Raw genomic sequence first — 18887 nt, forward strand, 5'->3', positions numbered from 1 at the left:
TGGAGCCTGCAGGGCTGGTTCAGGCAGCAATTGCTGGTTCAGTGTCAGTGCATTCTCTGAACAGCCCTGGCAGGCAGGAGGCTGTGCAGAACAGGGCACCAGCTACACCAGGGTAGCCAGGCCAGCAGACTGGGGTGGCCTGCTGAGATACTGCTGTGGGAAGAACAGAAAAGCCAGGGAAGGGCTCTAGAATGGCAAGGCAGTGGGAGCAGATGGATAGCAAGGCCAGCCTAAGCAGCCTTGAGGAAGAACATGAGGGTGTGGGCTGTGGCTGAGGTGCTGAATGGAGGGAGCTGATCTCTCTTGAGAAGAGGAACCTGGATCAGTTAAAGGCATCATTAAAAATATTGGCCATTGTGGTCTGAGAGAAAAAAGGAGGGAACACTGGGGGATGGCAAAGTGGAAGGATAGCATAAATCTCAACTGGTTTGAATAATACTGTAAACCTTGCAACAGCTTGCCTATATCACCTGGCTTTTGACACTCTGCAGAATGGAGAAGAAGTTAGTGTTCCAACCACCCACCTTTTGTGGAAGCAGAACTCGAAGGGCGCTTGAGACCACTCAGCCCCTGGAATGGGATATCTCCACCTTCCAGCACACTCTTGTAAATCTGCCTTTCATTCTCCAAGGCAGTAGGGTCCCCCACAGCTAGCTCTGACTCCCTCTTCACTGCATGGTAGTTGGGTGAATAAGTGGAGCTGGAACACACAACAAAAAGGAAAGGGACACCAGGAGGTCACACCTGCTTGCTGAGAGCTTCATGTAAATTAAGAGATAACCACAGTTGTGAACACAGAATAGACTGTGCATGAAGAACTGGTGCTGATGAAGAGGTTATGAATACACTGCAATAGTGTTCTGCCTTTGGCACTACCAAAGCATCCTCCACTTGAGGGAACTCTCCAGTCTTAGTCCCCCAGAAAACAGGCAGCAGGAAAGCACCCCTCTGTTTTACAGATGAGACAACAGTCACAGAACTGATGCATGATTTCTTTGTAGACACAATGAAATTCACTGGCTAGCTGGAAGTACACAAAACCTTCCAGCTTCCAGTTCTCTCTCCTTAAACACTAGCCATGCCTGTCCCATACTTACAAAGCTGCTCAGGTGGTCATCTCACCCAGTTCAGCCTCCCAGTCAACACTACAGCTCAAGATTCCCTGACCAGTTTCTGAAGCCTGTCAGTGAGGGACTATACAGAGAAGCAATAGTAAAGGGATATTTTTAATTGCCAGAGGAATTTCCAGATGCACACAATCCTGTTCAGCTTTGCCAGAGGCTTCCTCTACAGGGAATAAAAAATCCTGGACTTTAGGTCTACCATGCATATATATAAACAGAATGATGTTAAAATTAGTACAATTTTAATTTCTTAGGTTTTTAAAGACTGGAAATTTATTGCAAATCCCTTTTTGTAGTCATGAACCTAAGCACAAGTATGCTCACACATCTGATTTCTAGATTTCCCTGTTTTCTCTCCAAAAGGATAACTAACAATGCTATGGTATAAATTGCCTTTCCAGGTGCAAAAAACTTACTAAGCAATCAGGCAGACTGTTTTCCTAAAAGCTAAGCTAAACTGATACCAGTTCTTGTGCTCAATCAGGCTCTTCAGAATAAGATGGAGTCTCACACAAAGCTATTCTGAGGCCAAAGCATGACTGCTGGAAAATTTGAAAAAATAAAAATATACAGATTCTCCAATGAATAGAAATATTTGACATCCTAATGTCCAAGAGTGATTCAAATTTATGAGAACTTGGAAATGTTTGTGGTTATATCTGTTTGTTGTGGATAAATTGGTACATGTATCTGTTTAGTTTGGATAGATGCTGTACTTCTGGGGTAAAGAGAAAGCTTTAAACACATCAGAGGACTGGCTATGGAGGTGGAATTACACAATGTCTGGATCACAAAGATGACTTTAGTTTCCAGACAAGGAAAACCAGGTCATATGCAGTCTCATTAACTATTTTCTGGAGGAAAAGCTCATGAAAAGCACCATGAAAAAGAAAAGGAATATTGTCAGTTTTTCAACCTAGATAATGCCCAAACAGACCCATAGCTACAAAGCTATTGTTTATCAGGGATATCTCTTTGATAAATAGTGCATCTCTTTGACAGGTAGCTGAGGAAGCCCAGCCAGTTGCTGCAGGGACTAATCACCCTGAGGTTAATTGTTAGCCTAGTGGTTAAAAAACAAAGGGTTAAAACAATTGTCCTTGGGACTAAACCCGGGGGAGACAGAGGAAGTATTTGGTGAATCTCTTTACTAGCTGCTCCCTTATTCAGGCCAGCAAGCAGTACTGTATTGGAGGCCAAGCAGCCTGCAAGGGCAGGGAAAAACATGCAACTCCACTGGGCCTCACTCCTGTGCCCCATTCCCAGCACACTCAGCTTGCTTCCTCTCCACTGGCATTCCTGAATGCTTTGTGTGGCACAGATACTGCTGTCATGAACAGAAACCCTACCAGTTGCTTGCAAACATATATTTTTGCTAATCTCTGAGATTTGCATTTATTTTATTGCTCTCTTCCTACCAAAATGAAGCAGTTGCAGTGGTTGCGTGGGTTTCCCAGCAGAATGAACACAGACAGAAGGAAACTGTGTTGAAAGAAGTACAGGAGACCTCTAAGGCCCCCAGAGGGGCAGTGAACACACATGGTATTAATGGACATCTGGAGGAGAAATTGCCTTTTTTAACAAACCATCCTCACAGAGGGGATCACTGTGCCTATGGACATGGAGCATTCAGTACAATTACAAGGAGCAGTAGGTTCACAGTAGGGGCTGGCTCTGTGGCTCAAACAACTCAACACAGCTCAGCATTTTGCTCTGGATTTTGCATGTCTGTGCTCCTCTTCTAAAACAAACCAATTCCATGTACAACTCATTTACACAGAATATACTTTTCATTATATTCTGCTGAAAAAGTAGTGCCCAATAGATCTTTGGGAAATATTGTTACTCCTACCACTGTTCCCTTCCTGTAGGCTGGAAAATTACTGCCTTTCATCAATTGCATCCATCTGATCTGGTGCATATAACATGGAATATCTAGCAGCAGGCAATCTATCACATGTGTAACAAACAATTTTTGTGTATTCAGTACTGTTACTTGCATGAATATACAGTCAATTTGCAAAATTCATCAGATGAAGTTAAAGGTCTGTTGATTTTTTTAAAGCCACTGCCTAGCACAATTAGCAAATCTTACTTCGACAATGCAATCAGTCATATAATCACTTCAAAACACATTCTGGATCAAAAAGCAGACAGGGTACCAGGACTCACCTAAAGCACACATATAATTCTTAAGGTACATGCATTTGACTATATCCATCCCCCAAAAAGCCAAAGCATTTCCAACATCCAACACCCTGTCCTACATGACCTCAGATTTTAAAAGAGACATCAACAAGCAATTGAAAAACTTACTAGGAAGAATGGTCTGTGGAAGTTTCCAGAGGAGTAACACCTGCTGTATTCTGCAAAAGTCCAAACAAAGGAGTCATTGATATGCACTTACACGTGAGGAGAAAGAAAAAGGCTTCAAAAAATGTTTCATCTATTACTTCAATATTAGCCTATAGGAGACATTGAGGTTTAAATCTAAATGCAATTTAAGCTGTCAATGTCTTGGCAGAAAAGCAACAATTTTCCTTGAGTTCCTTCAGGGCAGTGACAGGTTTTTAGCACAGCCGATGCCTTTTCGCAGTGCCTATTCTTTTGTCTGCAAATGAGTCATTGTGAATAAAGCCAAAAGCAAGAAGAGATAACCAGCTGGGCCATGACCAGGAGACACATGCTCATAATTATTTCCCCAAGCTTTCCCCCAACCGGTCACTGCCCGCCTTTGCTTTAAAGGTGTATTACATTTCTGCAGCACAATACATTCCTCAGCGTTCAAAAAATATCAAAGCTCTAAAAAGAAAAGCGACGTTTCAGTTCAGTTTCCTTACTGAAGAGAAGCAATGCCAGCTACAGAGGTTCAATAGCAAAAGCCAGTTCTTAGCTGCTTGCTTTAAATCCATCTAACGCTTCTTAGACACGTTATTTAAAAATTGAAGGCAATTTTAGAAGCAATTCTCTATTTGGTGTCCCCTCATCTATGTGAGGGTTTCTATCCAGGAAGAAAAAGCAAATCTTGGGTTTGAAAAAGCAGCTTTTCCAAGTCCTGGTGAAATGCCGCAGCTTCAAAAAAAATCAGCAACAGAAAAAAAAAGAAAAAAATGGCGTGTTACCAATTAATCTATCATTTCATGGTTTGAGTGCTGCAGACCCTCGAAGCAGCAGCAGCAGCTGACCTGCCCTAGAAGGCCACGGCAAGGTGCAGCATAAGGAAAATTGTGTAAAATCTCTCAGGAATATCCAAAATCTTGGGTAGGCGTGAGCTCCAAGCAGAGAGCAGGGCTTGTAAGAAGGGAGAGTAGATGGCAACACGCTTGAAAGGCATGAGATGATGACGTGACACGCCAACCAAGAATTTTAAGCTGATTGCTGCTGCTGCCTATTCATGTGAAAAATAGAGAGGGGTTTTTTTGCAGACACTGAACTCTAAACCTGAAATGGGGACTGGGATGGGGGTGGGGGCAGCTGAATGCAGACGTGGTGGTGGGGAGAGAGACAAAATCACTGTATCTGAAATGGATTTCAAGCTGGATTCTCAGCATCACATTCTATTATTTCTGACAGCAACACAGCAAGCCATGCAGTCAGAACGCTCAGAACCATTATTTATCCCAACCTCATTTAATAATCATCCAGCAGTGAATAGATTAGAGCAGAGAGCTTGGAAATGGGGATTGGCAGCATGAAAAGAATAGGAAATACCTTCTGTGGCTTTTTATGTGGTGCTTTATAAAGCTTCTCCATTTTTTCTAAATCTGCCTCTAACTCAGTCTGGTAGAGGTAGAGGTCTTTTTCTAGATCACTCTGGTTAAAGAAGGAGAAGAAGAATGGGAAAACAATGCTTAGGGTTAGGGGAAACCAAAGGAATGTTAATTTTGAAAAAAAAAAAAGAGCCTTTTTAATCGAAAAAGAGGAAGGTGGTATGGACAATACACAGAAAATCACTAGCAACTAATCATGTTTCAATCATTATAGAGGAAATAGTTTTAGGAATTAACATTAAAATCAAGAGATGCACAGGCCTGCTAGAATCTATTTCTACAAACCATAAAGTTATAAAACCCACCTGTAAAGAAAAAAAAAGATACTGTAATAATACGCAATATGCTGTTAGTACAATTATCATTGCAAGTCAAGATAGCAAAACAACCACTCTAAATTATGGCTGATTATGATTTCAGAATTGTTTATTAAATCAATTTTCTAGCTACTTAATTGTTAGGCTAATGAGCTCAAGCCCAATTAAAAAAGAAAATCACTCACAAGCACACAAAACCCAAGCAATGCTACAAGAAAAAAAAAAGAAAAGAAAACCACATACACACATATATACGCGCTAGATGCTGTAGTGCAACGTACGTGAGACACAATTACCTTTCTATCCTCTCTAGTAAGGATAGAGCAATCTCCAGGAGTATAATCCCAAATCTTTTTTGGAGGCTGATGGAAAGCAGAGGAAGGAAATGAGGAAATGAAGATAAGGAAAGACATCACAGAGAATATGGAAATTGGATTAGAACAGAGGGGAAATACAATAGGGAATTTGCATCAACACTGAAAAGAAATTATAAAATAACAACAAACCACAACAGAGAAAGAGAAGAGAAAGAGGGATAAATCTGCTATAGCATAAATATCAGGAAATCATGGGGGGAAAAAGGGAACATACATGCAGTGTGGAAGGGGCTGTTTTCAGTAATGTTTTCAGAATTTTTTTTTGCAAGGTGCTCTAAGGGATTTTGGACTCTCTAGAGGGTGCCACAGCTGTTGGTTAAAGCATTCTTAACAAAAAAAAAAAACAAAACAAAATGGGGGTGAGAACCACAGAGTCATAAAAAGCATTTGTTTTGCTCATTCTTCTTTTGAAAAGGAAAGGGTAAACCAAGGGCCTTTGATAAAGAAAAGGGAAAATCTTTCTCACTTCCATCAGCGTATGAATACATACCATGTGAACAAATGGCTGATTTTCCCGTGGTGGCATTGTGGGGCAATGAGAATGCAGAATTGTTATTTTTTATTTCACTGGTTTGGGGTTTGTTTGTGGGGATTTTTGGTGGACAGAGTGGGATACGAGAAAGTTTGGGAATTAGCTATTTCCAATTCATCCTACAGCTGAAAGGGCTGATTTCAAAATGGATTTTTTCCTGTTTGGATGAACATATTAGTATCAGGCAGGATTATTCAGAGTAAAAGACTGGACTGGACTCCCATTACGGGAGTGAGCAAAGCTACAAAATGCATGTTCTTTAGGCTGTGGCAACGAAGCTCAGAAAAGGCTTGCCAGCTACAAAAGTCTGAGATGGCATCCTGAACTCCAGTGCCTGACACAGATGCACTGGTTCTGGAGTTCCACATTCAGGAACTGGCATAGCTCCTGGGGACCATGGCTGCACGGCTTCGGAACTGAAGCAAGTTCAAGGCAGGCCTTATAAGAGAGCAGCACTTGACAAAAGTGCCCTGAGCAAGGTGGGTAACTTGTCACCAGAACAGATGGTCTGCTGAACATGAGACAGATTGCCCTGAGATACCCTCTTCTGGAATAAGGCCAAGGCTGCATGACTAAAAGCACAAATCCACACTTCTAAAGAACGGGTATACCCCCACACGTAGCAAGGACCAAGGGCATAAATGCTTTTCTTTCTTTGGCACATTTTCCATTAACTCACACTAACTTAAAGGACCACAGAGATGACAAACTTTCACTCACTGCAAAAGCAGATGGCTATTAATTACATGGCAACAAAGATAAACAGGTTCCTTCTCACTGTGGAAACCTTAAACCATGACAAGTTGTGAGGAGTTAAATCCTTACATTGACAACACTTAGAAGTCTCATCAGGTGAGATTTATCTGACTTTTACTGCCTAAACATTAGGAGGTCTCATCTCAAACACTGCTGAAACTTCTTTAGCTTAGGATGGAAGGCCCATAGCTATAAAACATAGTTTTCTATGAAAGGCTGGACAACTTAACCACTACACATCCTTGCTTTCCAGCAAAAATTATACTAATTTTATGATGTGATCAGACTGAGCACACAACTCCAGGTAGCTATATTCTGTGCAGAGGAACTTTGCCACTTCTGCCAGAACAAAGCCTCAATTTAAAGGAAACCTGCTCTCTGGTGTCCATGTGCAGTTGCCTTTGAAGTCAGTACTGAACCTTAAAAAATACTTCTGTTTTGTTGTACACACATGGAAACTCATCAGCACTCAAAATCTGTGTGCATGGGCATTTGAATACTGACCTCAAGGGGAAAGGAGAAATGAGAAACCATCAGTATGTCTGAATATGTGTGAGAGGCTGGTAGTAACCCTCTGGTGCAGTAAGAGTAGCTTATTAAAAAATATTTAATAACTAAATGAATAGTGTTTAATCGGTAAGAACCAGGCCATAAAATGCTTTAAAGTCACATTTTTTCCCAGTAGCCATGACCACTGATGTGTTCCCTCCATCAAAATGTTCTTTGTTTGATTGAATAATTAAGCTTTGGTTCATCTTTTCCAGAGGGGAAATTAAGGCCTTTTTTTTTTTTTTTTTTTTTTTTTTTTGTCTCCACACATAGCAACACAGCTCTATTTGAGAAGAAAGAACACTGTTCTCAGACTCCTTTGTTTCCAGGGAAAGGCAAGGGCTGTTCAACACAGGCTAGTGCCCTAGTGCCCCCCATTTTATGCAATGGGCAGCTACATGCATAAGGAAATAAGCAGGAAACAAGGTCGTGATCTGTTTATGGAGAGCTGGAAATTACTGACCTACAGTTTACAAGTCAGGGACAGGAATAAATAACTCTCCTTGACTTAAAGTTATCTATCAGCTGTCCTAGATCTTGTTAGGCAGAAGGAGAATAAGGGCTTTGAATATGGCCTTTTAAGAATGAGAGCAGGGTATTATTTCTAACATTAACAACAAAAATGCAGTTTGAACTATGGTGTGGGAAAAAGTATTACCTTGTTGATACATAGTGTTGGAAAGTGGGGAATGTTTGTAAATGGCTTCAAAACACTAAAAGTGGCCACAGAACAGCTGCTTTATGTTAGTACCAGGATGACATTATGTACAATCACATCTTTAAATTAGTAAGGCAGCTGTTTCAGATTTAGGGCCTAGGAAAGAGATGTGACAATCATAAAAAAAAAAAAAAAATTAAAAAAAAGGCAGGTTGACTTCATTGGTCATTGCAACTATCAAACTTACCGGTTTCCCAAACTCCAATTCCGAAAAGAATTTATACCAAGGTTCATTCTTTAAATCTATCTCTTCTGGGCTTATATCCCGAGTCTAAAGGAATTGGTGATAGGGGAATGGAAGAAAGAGAAGGATAACATTATGCAAAGAATACACGGAAAGGGACTGTTAGAGATGCAGATCCCATGGCTTCCATTTTAAAATGTAGATATTAAGCCTTATAATTTGGTATTTCTACTGCATGTTTCTCATAAAGGCCATGAACTGCTTTGAAAACATCAGTTAAGCCCAATAGCATCATTGGGACCAACATGAATATGAATGAATTGCATTTTACAGGTCAGGAGACCCACAAAGAGAGAGAGATTATGCAGCTTGCCCAGAGTCACAGCGAGACTCAATGGAAGAGCAGAGTCCAGCAGTCTGTCAGTCCTACTGTCAGACACTTTTATCAAGTCAAAAGCTACATATACTTTATTATTATTATTATTATTATTATTTTAAAGCTTCATTTGGTTAAAAAAATAGAGACTCAGTAAGACCTGAATCAAATACTGCATCTTTAACAGCACATGAACATGTGAGAAACCCTGTTCTATACACTGCAAACAGAGTGGAAGGTGGTTTTCTAAATCATACGAGACACATGTCAGAGAGAGCGCACCCTACGACCTCTGAAAGGATGGATAGAGCGACAATATTACATGTTTCTTCACAAATAAATGTTAGAATATCAGACAAAACTACAATGGAGGAAAATCAGACAGGACAGAAAACAGTACAGCTGAAAAGGAAATTCCCTTTCATTCATACCATCTGTCTTAATGAAACAAAAAAAAAAAAACCTGAAATAGTTGTAGCTGTTTGAAAACACTGCTGGTGAGGTAAGAGAATAAAAGTCCATTGCTAAAGCTTCTGAGGTACCACTCTCCAAAAGTGTGGGATAAAAGATATCTAGCTAATTCTTGCATTTCAGTATACCTAGTCAAAGACAGAGTGGATCTCAGTGCATTAAAAATATACACACATTATGTCTGCTGTGCAGGTAAGATCCCAAGTGCTCCATCACAAGGAAGAAGGAGCCCCACAGATGCACGTCCTCATGGAAATAATTTTGTGATGGGGTTACTGAGGCAGTTGACAGAAGTACTGGACTTGTATGTCCCAGATTCTGCCATAGCCATTAGCACCACAAAAAAAAAAAGCTCTAGGAAAAGAGCTCAGGATTGATGCTGAATGAGAGGAAATGCAAGATAAATAGTTACATCGTGTTTAATGCCTGATGGCCTGGAGAATGATTTGGCTATTTCTTAAAGGCATAAAGGAATCAATACCTCTCTTTTTTATTTACTGCACTCCAGCTAAAAGCACTCATCTTATATAACTGTGTCTACATTAAAACAAAGCCCAGTGATATCAACAGCAGGCTATTCATTGCTCTGAAATGGTTTTGGATTGGGATTCTGATAGTCACAGCTGTGGGTGTGATTACCAGGTGATATTCACAAATCTCCCGCACCTGTCTGAAAGATGCAGTCACTAACCACTATGGTACTGCTATATTTAATGAGACTGATGGAGACTGTGAAGCTACTATTTCCAAGGCCTTCTTTCTTCTCTGGTCTATGGCTTCAAATTAAAGCTCATAAAATAACATTGGAAGTAACACAGCTATCACCTTCATCTTGGTTTTGATGAGCTCTGTACATAAAATGTTTTTCAGTTATGCTGATGATGGATCTGCTTGTAGAACCATCAGTGTCTTTTAGACTCTGATTCCACAGCTCAGTTCAGTACCTGATGAAGTCTGAACACGTAAACAGTGCCACTGGTGATGACAGACCTTTTGCAAATGCTTAAGTACACAGATGAAGCTGGCCTTTTGCCACAAGTTTTAATCTTGTCTGTTTACCGTGAGACAAAACTGATGTTTAAGTCAGCGGAAATCTGGCTCCAGGATGGACTGCAGGAATGGAGGTGTCATACCATGTTCAAACCACTCCTCACTGGCACTTCTCTAATGGGCTGAGCCAACACCCAGTGGTATCAAGCGGGAGCCATCCGCCGCCCATTGCAATACGCACTGGGATCATGCTCCCATCAGGAGCAACTTTGTTGAAGTCAATGAAGGGACACAGGTGTGAAAAGAGGTTGGTTGCAGCATCTTCAAAAAGTGATGGACCTTGATTACACTTGGAAGGAAAAAAGAAAACCCACCAAAATACTAAGGAGAAGCATCAGGTCCCACATCAGACTTGATTGTTACATTTCTATTGATTTAAATTGCTATTCACTCTTGTGTAAAATCCTAGGCAGGTTTTTCAGGAGTATTCCTTTATCTATTCCATGCACGGATCAATGTCTGAGCTGTTAAGGTACAACTTACATGTTGGAAACTCACATGCAATTAGCAGTTCTAATTGAATCCTTCTTTATAGAACAATTATATCTTTATGCACTATCTTTGTACACTACTAACAACATTCAGTATTTTCGAGCAGTTACAGTGTCACACTTGCACCACGGAAGGACACCTTTAGTGATCTGTGCTGATTTATACTGGACTGGCTGACGAGGTTATCGTCATTTCTCTGCCTGTTCCTTGTCAAGTATTCTCAACCAAGGCTGAAGAAAGAGACTTTGTTATGACCCTAGCTGTCACAATTCACAGCACTGCTTACTAATTCAGACTGAAATTGGAAACAGCTCACTTAATATGCCAGGTTACATTTCACCATCGCTGGAGAGCTCACATTGAGTCCTGCCACCTCTGTCAGAGAAGTGGTGAGATCCAGCTGAGGAAAAAAGCAGCCCAGGGAAAATGACCATATCCTAATGTACCTCAGAGGCATCCACTGAGACACACTAAAGCTCTGAAAACTAGTTCAGTGTTTAAAGCATCAGAGGAACATAGAAACTGAACCTGCCTTCTCTGTTGCATAATGCCTTCAACCCTCCTGCATCAGCTAATGCTGTGCCCTAGAAAAAGTACAGCTGGCAAAACAGCTGCTGAACAGGTCACAGTGTCAAACATGGATTAAAAACTAGGGTTAGTGATCCATACTTAACATGGAAAACAACACGTCCAGAAGGAAAGAAGCCTCTCAATCCACCCTGGATCTTGCTTTAGAGAGAACAAAAATGTTAGGAAGTTATGCAGAACAGTTTCAAAAAACATCATACAAGCACTGCGATGTCAGCATAAGGAATCCCATCCAAATAGAACCACACAAGCATTTAGAGAGTATTTCATAATCACAGGATAAAGCCACAAACTAGGATAAATCAAACATTACCATCTTTTCGTTGTTCAGAACAGAGGACTTCCCTGGCTGATAGTCATAAATGCTCCTGGGTTCTGCACGGTATTTTCTGGTGTCCACCTTCTTGTCTGGAGGCTCCCAGTCAGTCCTGAGGAAAGAAAGAACAATTACCCAAAATACTGTGGTTTCTGTGGAGATAAACTGGTGCTTTACCCTAATAATTATGGTTTTATCAGGGTACTTTTAACCTAAGAAAAGAGACTGTTAAAAGAGGAACACTTCAGATAGGGCTCCAGACAGGTATTTGTTTATCTATCACAGGCAGTTGGAAATAGCTCAGCTGCTGAAACAACTGGTGTGGAGGGGAGTTATTCTAAGAACTTTCAGTAAACTTCCAGACTTCTAAATCTTTCGCCATTGGAAACACCTTAATGAGAGGCTTCAACTAAGATCACAAATATAAACATGTCCAAACTTCAGGCAGAACTCAGATTAAATTACTTTTCCTAAACTTCTGCCTTTTAGCCATATCACTGATTACCTGATTACCACTGCTCTGGGTTCTGAGGGCACTCTGGATTCCAAGAGGAGGTTTTTTTCTAGACACATGAATGAATTATCTCAGGCTCTATTTTAATATGGCTAAGAACAGTCCATTGACTATCCAAACCACTATAATTTTGTGCAGTGCCTATACCAACACAGCCGAAACAACAACAGTCACAAAGCATTCAGGGTCCTTATGCTACAAGTTCCTGCTGGTCTCAAAATGGATATAATCAGACACCTAATGCAGAATATGATGACACCTAATGCAGAAAATGTTCTCCAAAAAGCTGAGCAATCAGCTCTTTTAGGATGATAAACTAATTCTGATTTTGCTCTTGGCATGCTGTCTTTGATTGGCAATGTGTATGTGGATTCATCTCACCCAGAATTCACCAAACAAAACTGAGGCATCTGTGCAAAACTGCTGCTCAAGGTTTCCCCTCCCTTACACTTCTGATCTATTAGGATGGAAACAAACCACTGAGCTGCCTAAACTCTTCTCCACTGGCTGAGAAGAGACAAAGACAACCCATTTAATATTTTTTCCTTTCTCAAGTAAGGCAAGATGACAGCCAAAATGATTGGCATACAAACAGTGCACAAATTTCAACAAGGATGATCTTTCCTGTCCAAACTAACTTGATTAATTAAAGACTCCAACCACAAAGAAAATTCTGGTGAGGCACTGGTTTGCTACTAGATAATAGGAAACATTAATTATGGTAATCCTTTCACTTGCAAGAGTTTTCGCAGAGGGCAAATACACTATATCTTCAATTCCTGCATAAGGAAGACACTTTCTATCAGTAAATTTTGTCTCCTAATCCAGTGACCTGAGATACTCACTAAAGCAGATATGTCAAATTACAGTTTGCTCATATGAGGCAGCAAATGAAAAACACTAAGAGCATGTAGAAGGTGGTAAAGGAGGGAAGAACAGTTCAAGAGCTGGGAAAGTTCAGCAGGACATAAAATATTCTTAGCTCATTCTGCTTTCCCTTCATTTGTACATGCATTCCTTACTGTTACAAAAAGGTTTGAAACACATGGTAATAACCAAAGCAAAAAACCAGGAGGGAAGTAATCCTGAAGATCAGAAATGACACTGCTGACTAGAACCTACTTCAGGTAAGTTCATATGGCTAAGATTCCTCAGAGATGGAAAATGAAACTAAGTTTTTACCAAGACTCAACATAAATCCAAATTTTGCTTCTCCACAATTATCACTACTTGCTTGTATTCTGAGGTACCTTTACAGAGTCACACCGAGCCAAGAGTTTCCACTGTGCCTATGTGGTAGGCACTGTATAAGCATGACACCCAACTCTTGACCAAGACAGGAGACTGTGCAACAGGCTGTGTGATGCCTGATGGAAAAGACAGACGGAATGGGGGACTGGGTTGTGACAATGAAGGAGTCCACTACCACCTAGTAAAAGACTCAGAGTAAAAACTACATATCCTACTTCCAAAAAACTTTAACTGGAGCTGTCGATCTAAGGCTTCCACTTTTAACCCCTTCCCATTGACAGCTTTCAGATATTCTTCCAGAGCTGATCTATATAAGGCTTAGTTCAGATCACCTTTCTGGGCTTGATTTCAGTGATGAAGCACGGTTTGGCAGTGGCAAAGTGGCAGACCTCTTCACAACCTTCTCTGAATCTATATTGTCCATCTCACTTTTGGAGCGGGGAACTTGGGTTCTGCCTGTAGGAGAAATCACATAGAGGAATATTGGTGAACTGGATAGGAGGCAAATAAATACATGCTTTACATGCCCTTTCTTTTTGACAGATTAAACAAGAAATGTGAATTACTTACTGTCCTCAGAATAGGAATAACGTGGAGAGAATGAATCAGAATCATCATCTGAAAGACAAAAGCATTTTGCAAATGAGTCAAAAAAGTCCAAGAGAAAAAGCACCAGAGACCCTTTAATTTCTTCTACTAATGCATTCACCATTATTTCAGTGATATGCCCAATACTCACCACAGGGAGAGGATCCTAAAGAATAAAATTCCAATGAGGTTAAAATTGCATTTGAAAATAATTCCTAGATTAGATATAAATATTAATATACTATTTACACTAATACCTTTTTCCAGGCTCTCAAAGTACTTCAGAAAATAATCCCTTTTTATCATAAAACTCCTCTACAGCAAGGGCTATAGATCCACTTTATCAGAAGCTGAGAGATAAATAGAGGATCCAAAGGCCATGGTATGTGATTAAAACAACTCATTAAGTATTAAACACAATAATACAGCTGATGGGTCCTGCTGACAATCACATATGACTCTTGTATTTAGAGTATTCTGTTTATTCAGAATATTCTGTGATTCTGTGACTGCACCATTTGCATTGCCTTCCTTTGGATGCTGTTAGAGAGCATCCAAAGGAAGGCAATGAAGATGGTGAAGAGTCTAGAGGTGAAGCCACATGAGGAGCAGCTGAGGTCACTTGGTCTGTTCAGCCTGGACAAGAGGAGACTGAGGACAGACCTCACTGCAGTTACAGCTTCCTCTGAGGGGAAGAGAATGGGCAGACACTGATCTCTGCTCTGGGGTGACCGTGACAGGACCCCAGAGAATGGCCTGAAGTTGTCAGGGGAGGTTTAGGTTGGACACTAGGAAAAGGTTCTTCACCCAGAGGGTGATTGGGTGCTGGAACAGGGTCCCCAGGGAAGTTGTGACAGCACCAGCCTGACAGAGTTCAGAAAGTATTTGGACAATGCTTTCAGGAACATGGTGTGACTCTAAGGGGTGTTCTGTGCAGGGTCAGGAGTTGGGCTTTGATGATCCTTGAGGGTCCCTTCCAACTAATATCTCTGCAATATTACTAATATCTCTGCAAAGAAACCACTCAATGTGACAGAGGAAAACACATAAAAACAAAGAAGATGAAGCTAGAATCAACTGGATTAAAAAAACCCACAAACTTTAAAAAAAAGTGTTATGTGACATTAGTTATGACAATCAACAGCTTGAAACAACTTCTAAATTTTCTCTCATGGAGGACATCGATCAGATACTACAGCCAATCTCATCTGCTGGAAAAAAACAATTTGGCTAACACAGCTGACCTGAAGTTGCACTCAAGCCTTCATTAAGCCTTTCAGGAAGGCTCAGGGTAGTCTAAACCTCTAACCTATCTGCTTTAGTTCTCTTGGTGAATGAATTAGAAGGTTAAAGTTCCAAAAAGATGGTTATTGAGTCTTTGTATGCCCATCATAACCTTCAGGTTAAGAAGTCCAATTCCTATTTTTAAACCTTACTGACAAAAACCAAATATCCATATTACACTGAACTGTTGACAAAAATTACTTGTATTCTTAAATACAAGTTTGATTTACTCAGACAAAAAAATATTTGGTAAATCACAAAACTCAGTAGCCCCTACAAGTACAGACAAACAAATGTCTAAAACAACTTTCACAGCTATTCACCTCTAATAATCTTCTTTAGTGCTGTTAATAAATAAAAGATAATTATACTTACTTACTTGAAGAGAAATATCAACATTCATTATAGCTTGTCATTCAAACAAGAAAAACCATACAATAAAAATTCACTTCAGATAATGGCATTTTCCTATTTCTTATATTCTAATATCTACAATAATGAGAATAGCTATGTTTTGTCTCTGAGTATCTTATGAAGAGGAGTGTCTACATTTATTTCCTTTTTATACAAGAAATATGGAAACAGAAATCTGGAGTGGTTTGATAACACTAAAGAGCAAATCAGAATTGAGCATTAAAATAACATCATCAGTTTCTCAAAGCTTCATTCTATCCATTCTCAAAGCAGGTTACCACAAGTTTGTAACTTCAAAATCTGATTCCTTTAAAGAAGAGAAGCTGTTTCCCTCTAGGTGGTAGAGAATCTGCAGGCTTGGACTTCATTTCATGGATTGGACATATTCTGTATGGTTTCAGAAATGCTGAATATATTTTTGAAGGGAGCCCAGATCTTGATGCTTCTAGGAAGTCTTATGCATCAATCCATTCTGACATTAATTGTATGAAAGTGACGCTCCAATTCACCTCTGTATAAACACTGCCACTGATTATGGATCTTTAAAGCGTTTTCCAAACATGAAACATGTCCTGCAACCCCTCCAACTCATCTACATCATCAATTATTTTGTATTTCTTATCAAGAAAAGAATCCAAGCAAATATTAGAGAAATGTTTTCCAATATATTGAGAATAGAAATTAGTGTTTAGTCCAATAAAATTTCAACTATACAAACCAGCAAATTACTTTCAGATGCACATTTTTAAGTGCATAGGAAACATTTATGGGAGAACAGACTCTTTAATATATTGTCTAAATGGAGTTTGAAAACTTTGTTAGCCTAGAGGAGTAAAAAGGATTTTCAAACCTCATTATGAACAAGGAAATATTCTCTGTAAAATGCTTTTATCCATTAATTACTGAAACAGTGTTTCTCACACCCATACCCACATACCATTCTGCCAAGAGAAAATCACTTACCCTGTATTACAATTTGCAAGACAAGGCTCTTCACCTAATATATTTCACTAAGAAATTAAGTATCTTAGATACCTGTATGACACTTCATCCACATTCATTTTAACAGTAAAATACATCTTACATTTCCTTTCCTTCTTTGAGTATCTCAGCTCACACTGCATGCTTTCTTCTTACACAATACCCACCAGATGTTTAATACAAATATTGAATAAAATGGTTAATTAACAGTCTCACCAGGGTTGGCTTGAGGCACAGGCTAAGTAGGCAAGTTCCTAGATTGCAGGATCTAAACTGTCACCAAAGCACCAAGCCAACAAGGCTGTCACCAACAACTTCCCAATCAGGAAATGTCTGAACATCCAATGTCTGCAGCAGATTCCAGTGTTTCTCATATATAAATATTTTGCACAGTCACACAATTATCACTGCAACAGGTGCTGTTTCACCACCCCTGAAACATGCCTGCAAAGTATTCTGATTTGAATATGAACTTTAAAGGAATCTGCTGAGCACATGAAGAGATAAGGTAAAGACAGTGTTATTTCAAGTTGCAAGATGTGCTGATGAATCCAGACTCTGTCCTTGCCTAGATATGCCAAGTGCACCTAAGACCAGCCCTGAACCTATGCTAACAAGTTATTTTTATTTTAAAAGACTACACTTAAGGGACTGATCCAAAACCCACTGAAGCAAGTAGCCTTTTTACTAATATGCTTCAGTGACATTCTGGGTCTGTCCCTAATACTATGTTAATGTTAAAAACCAAAAGCAAATAATTAATGAAATTTATTGATTTGGAAGGGGTGGGGGGAGAAATCTCAGTTAAACCCATCTTTACACATAAAGTCAGCAACCTAGACATGTTAAATAATCACTGCACACGCAACTGATAAGTACAGAAAACCAAGCAAACCCCGAGTTTGCAGCATTAGTCAAATACTAGTTACAAAGCCAGAGGAGCACTGCAAAGCCAAAAAGGCATCATACAGTCAAGGCAATGCCTAGAGTGCAGCAAATCATTATGAGGCAGCATAAAGCTCAGCAACTAGAAAAAACTCCAGGAAGAAAATAAATTGATAAGGCAGCATTTGTGCAGAAAAAATAGATATGGACCTTAATTATTACCTTCAGAGATAGGACTAGGAGTAGACGCAGGAAACTGGTATGTAGGAGAATAAGGATTGTCTTCTGCAGCAGAGAAAAGCAGTGGATTTTGAGAGTATCCACAGTGAAGTGGAAGTTCTGCTTCATTCCCCAACTTCTATCACCATATGATTTTATTCCCTACTTTAATAACACTAGGGTAAATGGTATCATATTTTAAAAGAGATTAATGGATTAGCAAAGATTTAGTTATTTTATGCATCACACAAGAAGGTATACTGGGAATAACTGAATTTCGAGGCAGTGTAACAGAAAACTAGAACCTGAATCTAGTTATTATTAGGGCACTATAGTACAGTTAACTCAAAGCACAAGACAACAGATACTCTGACTAAACTTCTGGTACCTTCAGTTTTTTGCTGGATTTCAGGAAGTTCAGGAAATGTGTAGGTAGGGCAATAAGGGTTTTCTTCAGGATTGTCTAAGGAGAGGAACATGATTTGCAAAAAAGAACAGAGAGGACAGGTTTTAAGGGGAAGAAGGGCAAGCCAAGAATCCATTCAAGCGGACTACAGTCCCTCTCATGCTGATGTTCTAGCATGACACAACCTAGAATGCCTCTTTGTTCATTGCTGCCTTACATGTCTGGGCTTTGGGAGAGATCCTGGAAGCCAAGGGCACTGAACTCATTCTCCTCCATCTGAGAATGGGCTTTAGCTGAGCTAAAGAACCTCTGTTAGGAGCAGCAGGATTAGGAAATAGTTCAACTCCTCCTCATCCCATCCACTGCAGCACAGCATTTATCTATGCATAAAGCTCATCAGTGCAGCACCTGCAACAGCAAATACAGCTCCAGTTTTGCATGCTCTGCATTTGGTTCCAGAAGCACAGATCTGAGCTGTGCTTGCCTGTGTGTCAGGCTGTTCAGAGGGGTCAGCTTGCAAGTGCTACTGCAGCCATTTCTCACACAGAAAAATGTGAATGTATCAGCAGTCAGGCATAGAAGTGCCCCGAGGTGGGAATCCCCTGAGAGTTCACCACTGTGAAGTTTGTAAGGGCTCACCACAATTCTAGGTTTTCAAAGGAGAAAGATTAGGGTTTTGAAAAAGCAGAATTCAGATTCTAAACTCACCAATAATTAATGGAAAC

General features: G+C 40.0%; 1 protein-coding gene across 50 annotated transcripts in view; it reads right to left on the bottom strand.

Moving 5' to 3' along the window:
- The window catches only part of SORBS1 (sorbin and SH3 domain containing 1), a 158191-nt gene that overhangs the window by 24536 nt on the left and 114768 nt on the right, over positions 1–18887 (bottom strand). For 36 of the 50 annotated variants that reach the window (XM_063163693.1, XM_063163699.1, XM_063163695.1 and 33 more), the window contains 10 exons: positions 18145–18219; positions 17760–17822; positions 13956–14003; positions 13718–13841; positions 11618–11732; positions 8331–8414; positions 5508–5573; positions 4836–4937; positions 3441–3490; positions 525–700 (listed from right to left, as the gene is read on the bottom strand). In XM_063163693.1, the coding sequence (XP_063019763.1) occupies positions 525–700; positions 3441–3490; positions 4836–4937; positions 5508–5573; positions 8331–8414; positions 11618–11732; positions 13718–13841; positions 13956–14003; positions 17760–17822; positions 18145–18219 (903 nt within the window). The remainder of the gene's footprint in view (positions 1–524; positions 701–3440; positions 3491–4835; positions 4938–5507; positions 5574–8330; positions 8415–11617; positions 11733–13717; positions 13842–13955; positions 14004–17759; positions 17823–18144; positions 18220–18887) is intronic. The other 14 variants (XM_063163728.1, XM_063163726.1, XM_063163705.1 and 11 more) reach the window with 6 other exon arrangements.

The sequence above is a fragment of the Melospiza melodia genome, chromosome 9 (genome assembly GCF_035770615.1).
Source record: "Melospiza melodia melodia isolate bMelMel2 chromosome 9, bMelMel2.pri, whole genome shotgun sequence".
NCBI lineage: Eukaryota > Metazoa > Chordata > Aves > Passeriformes > Passerellidae > Melospiza > Melospiza melodia.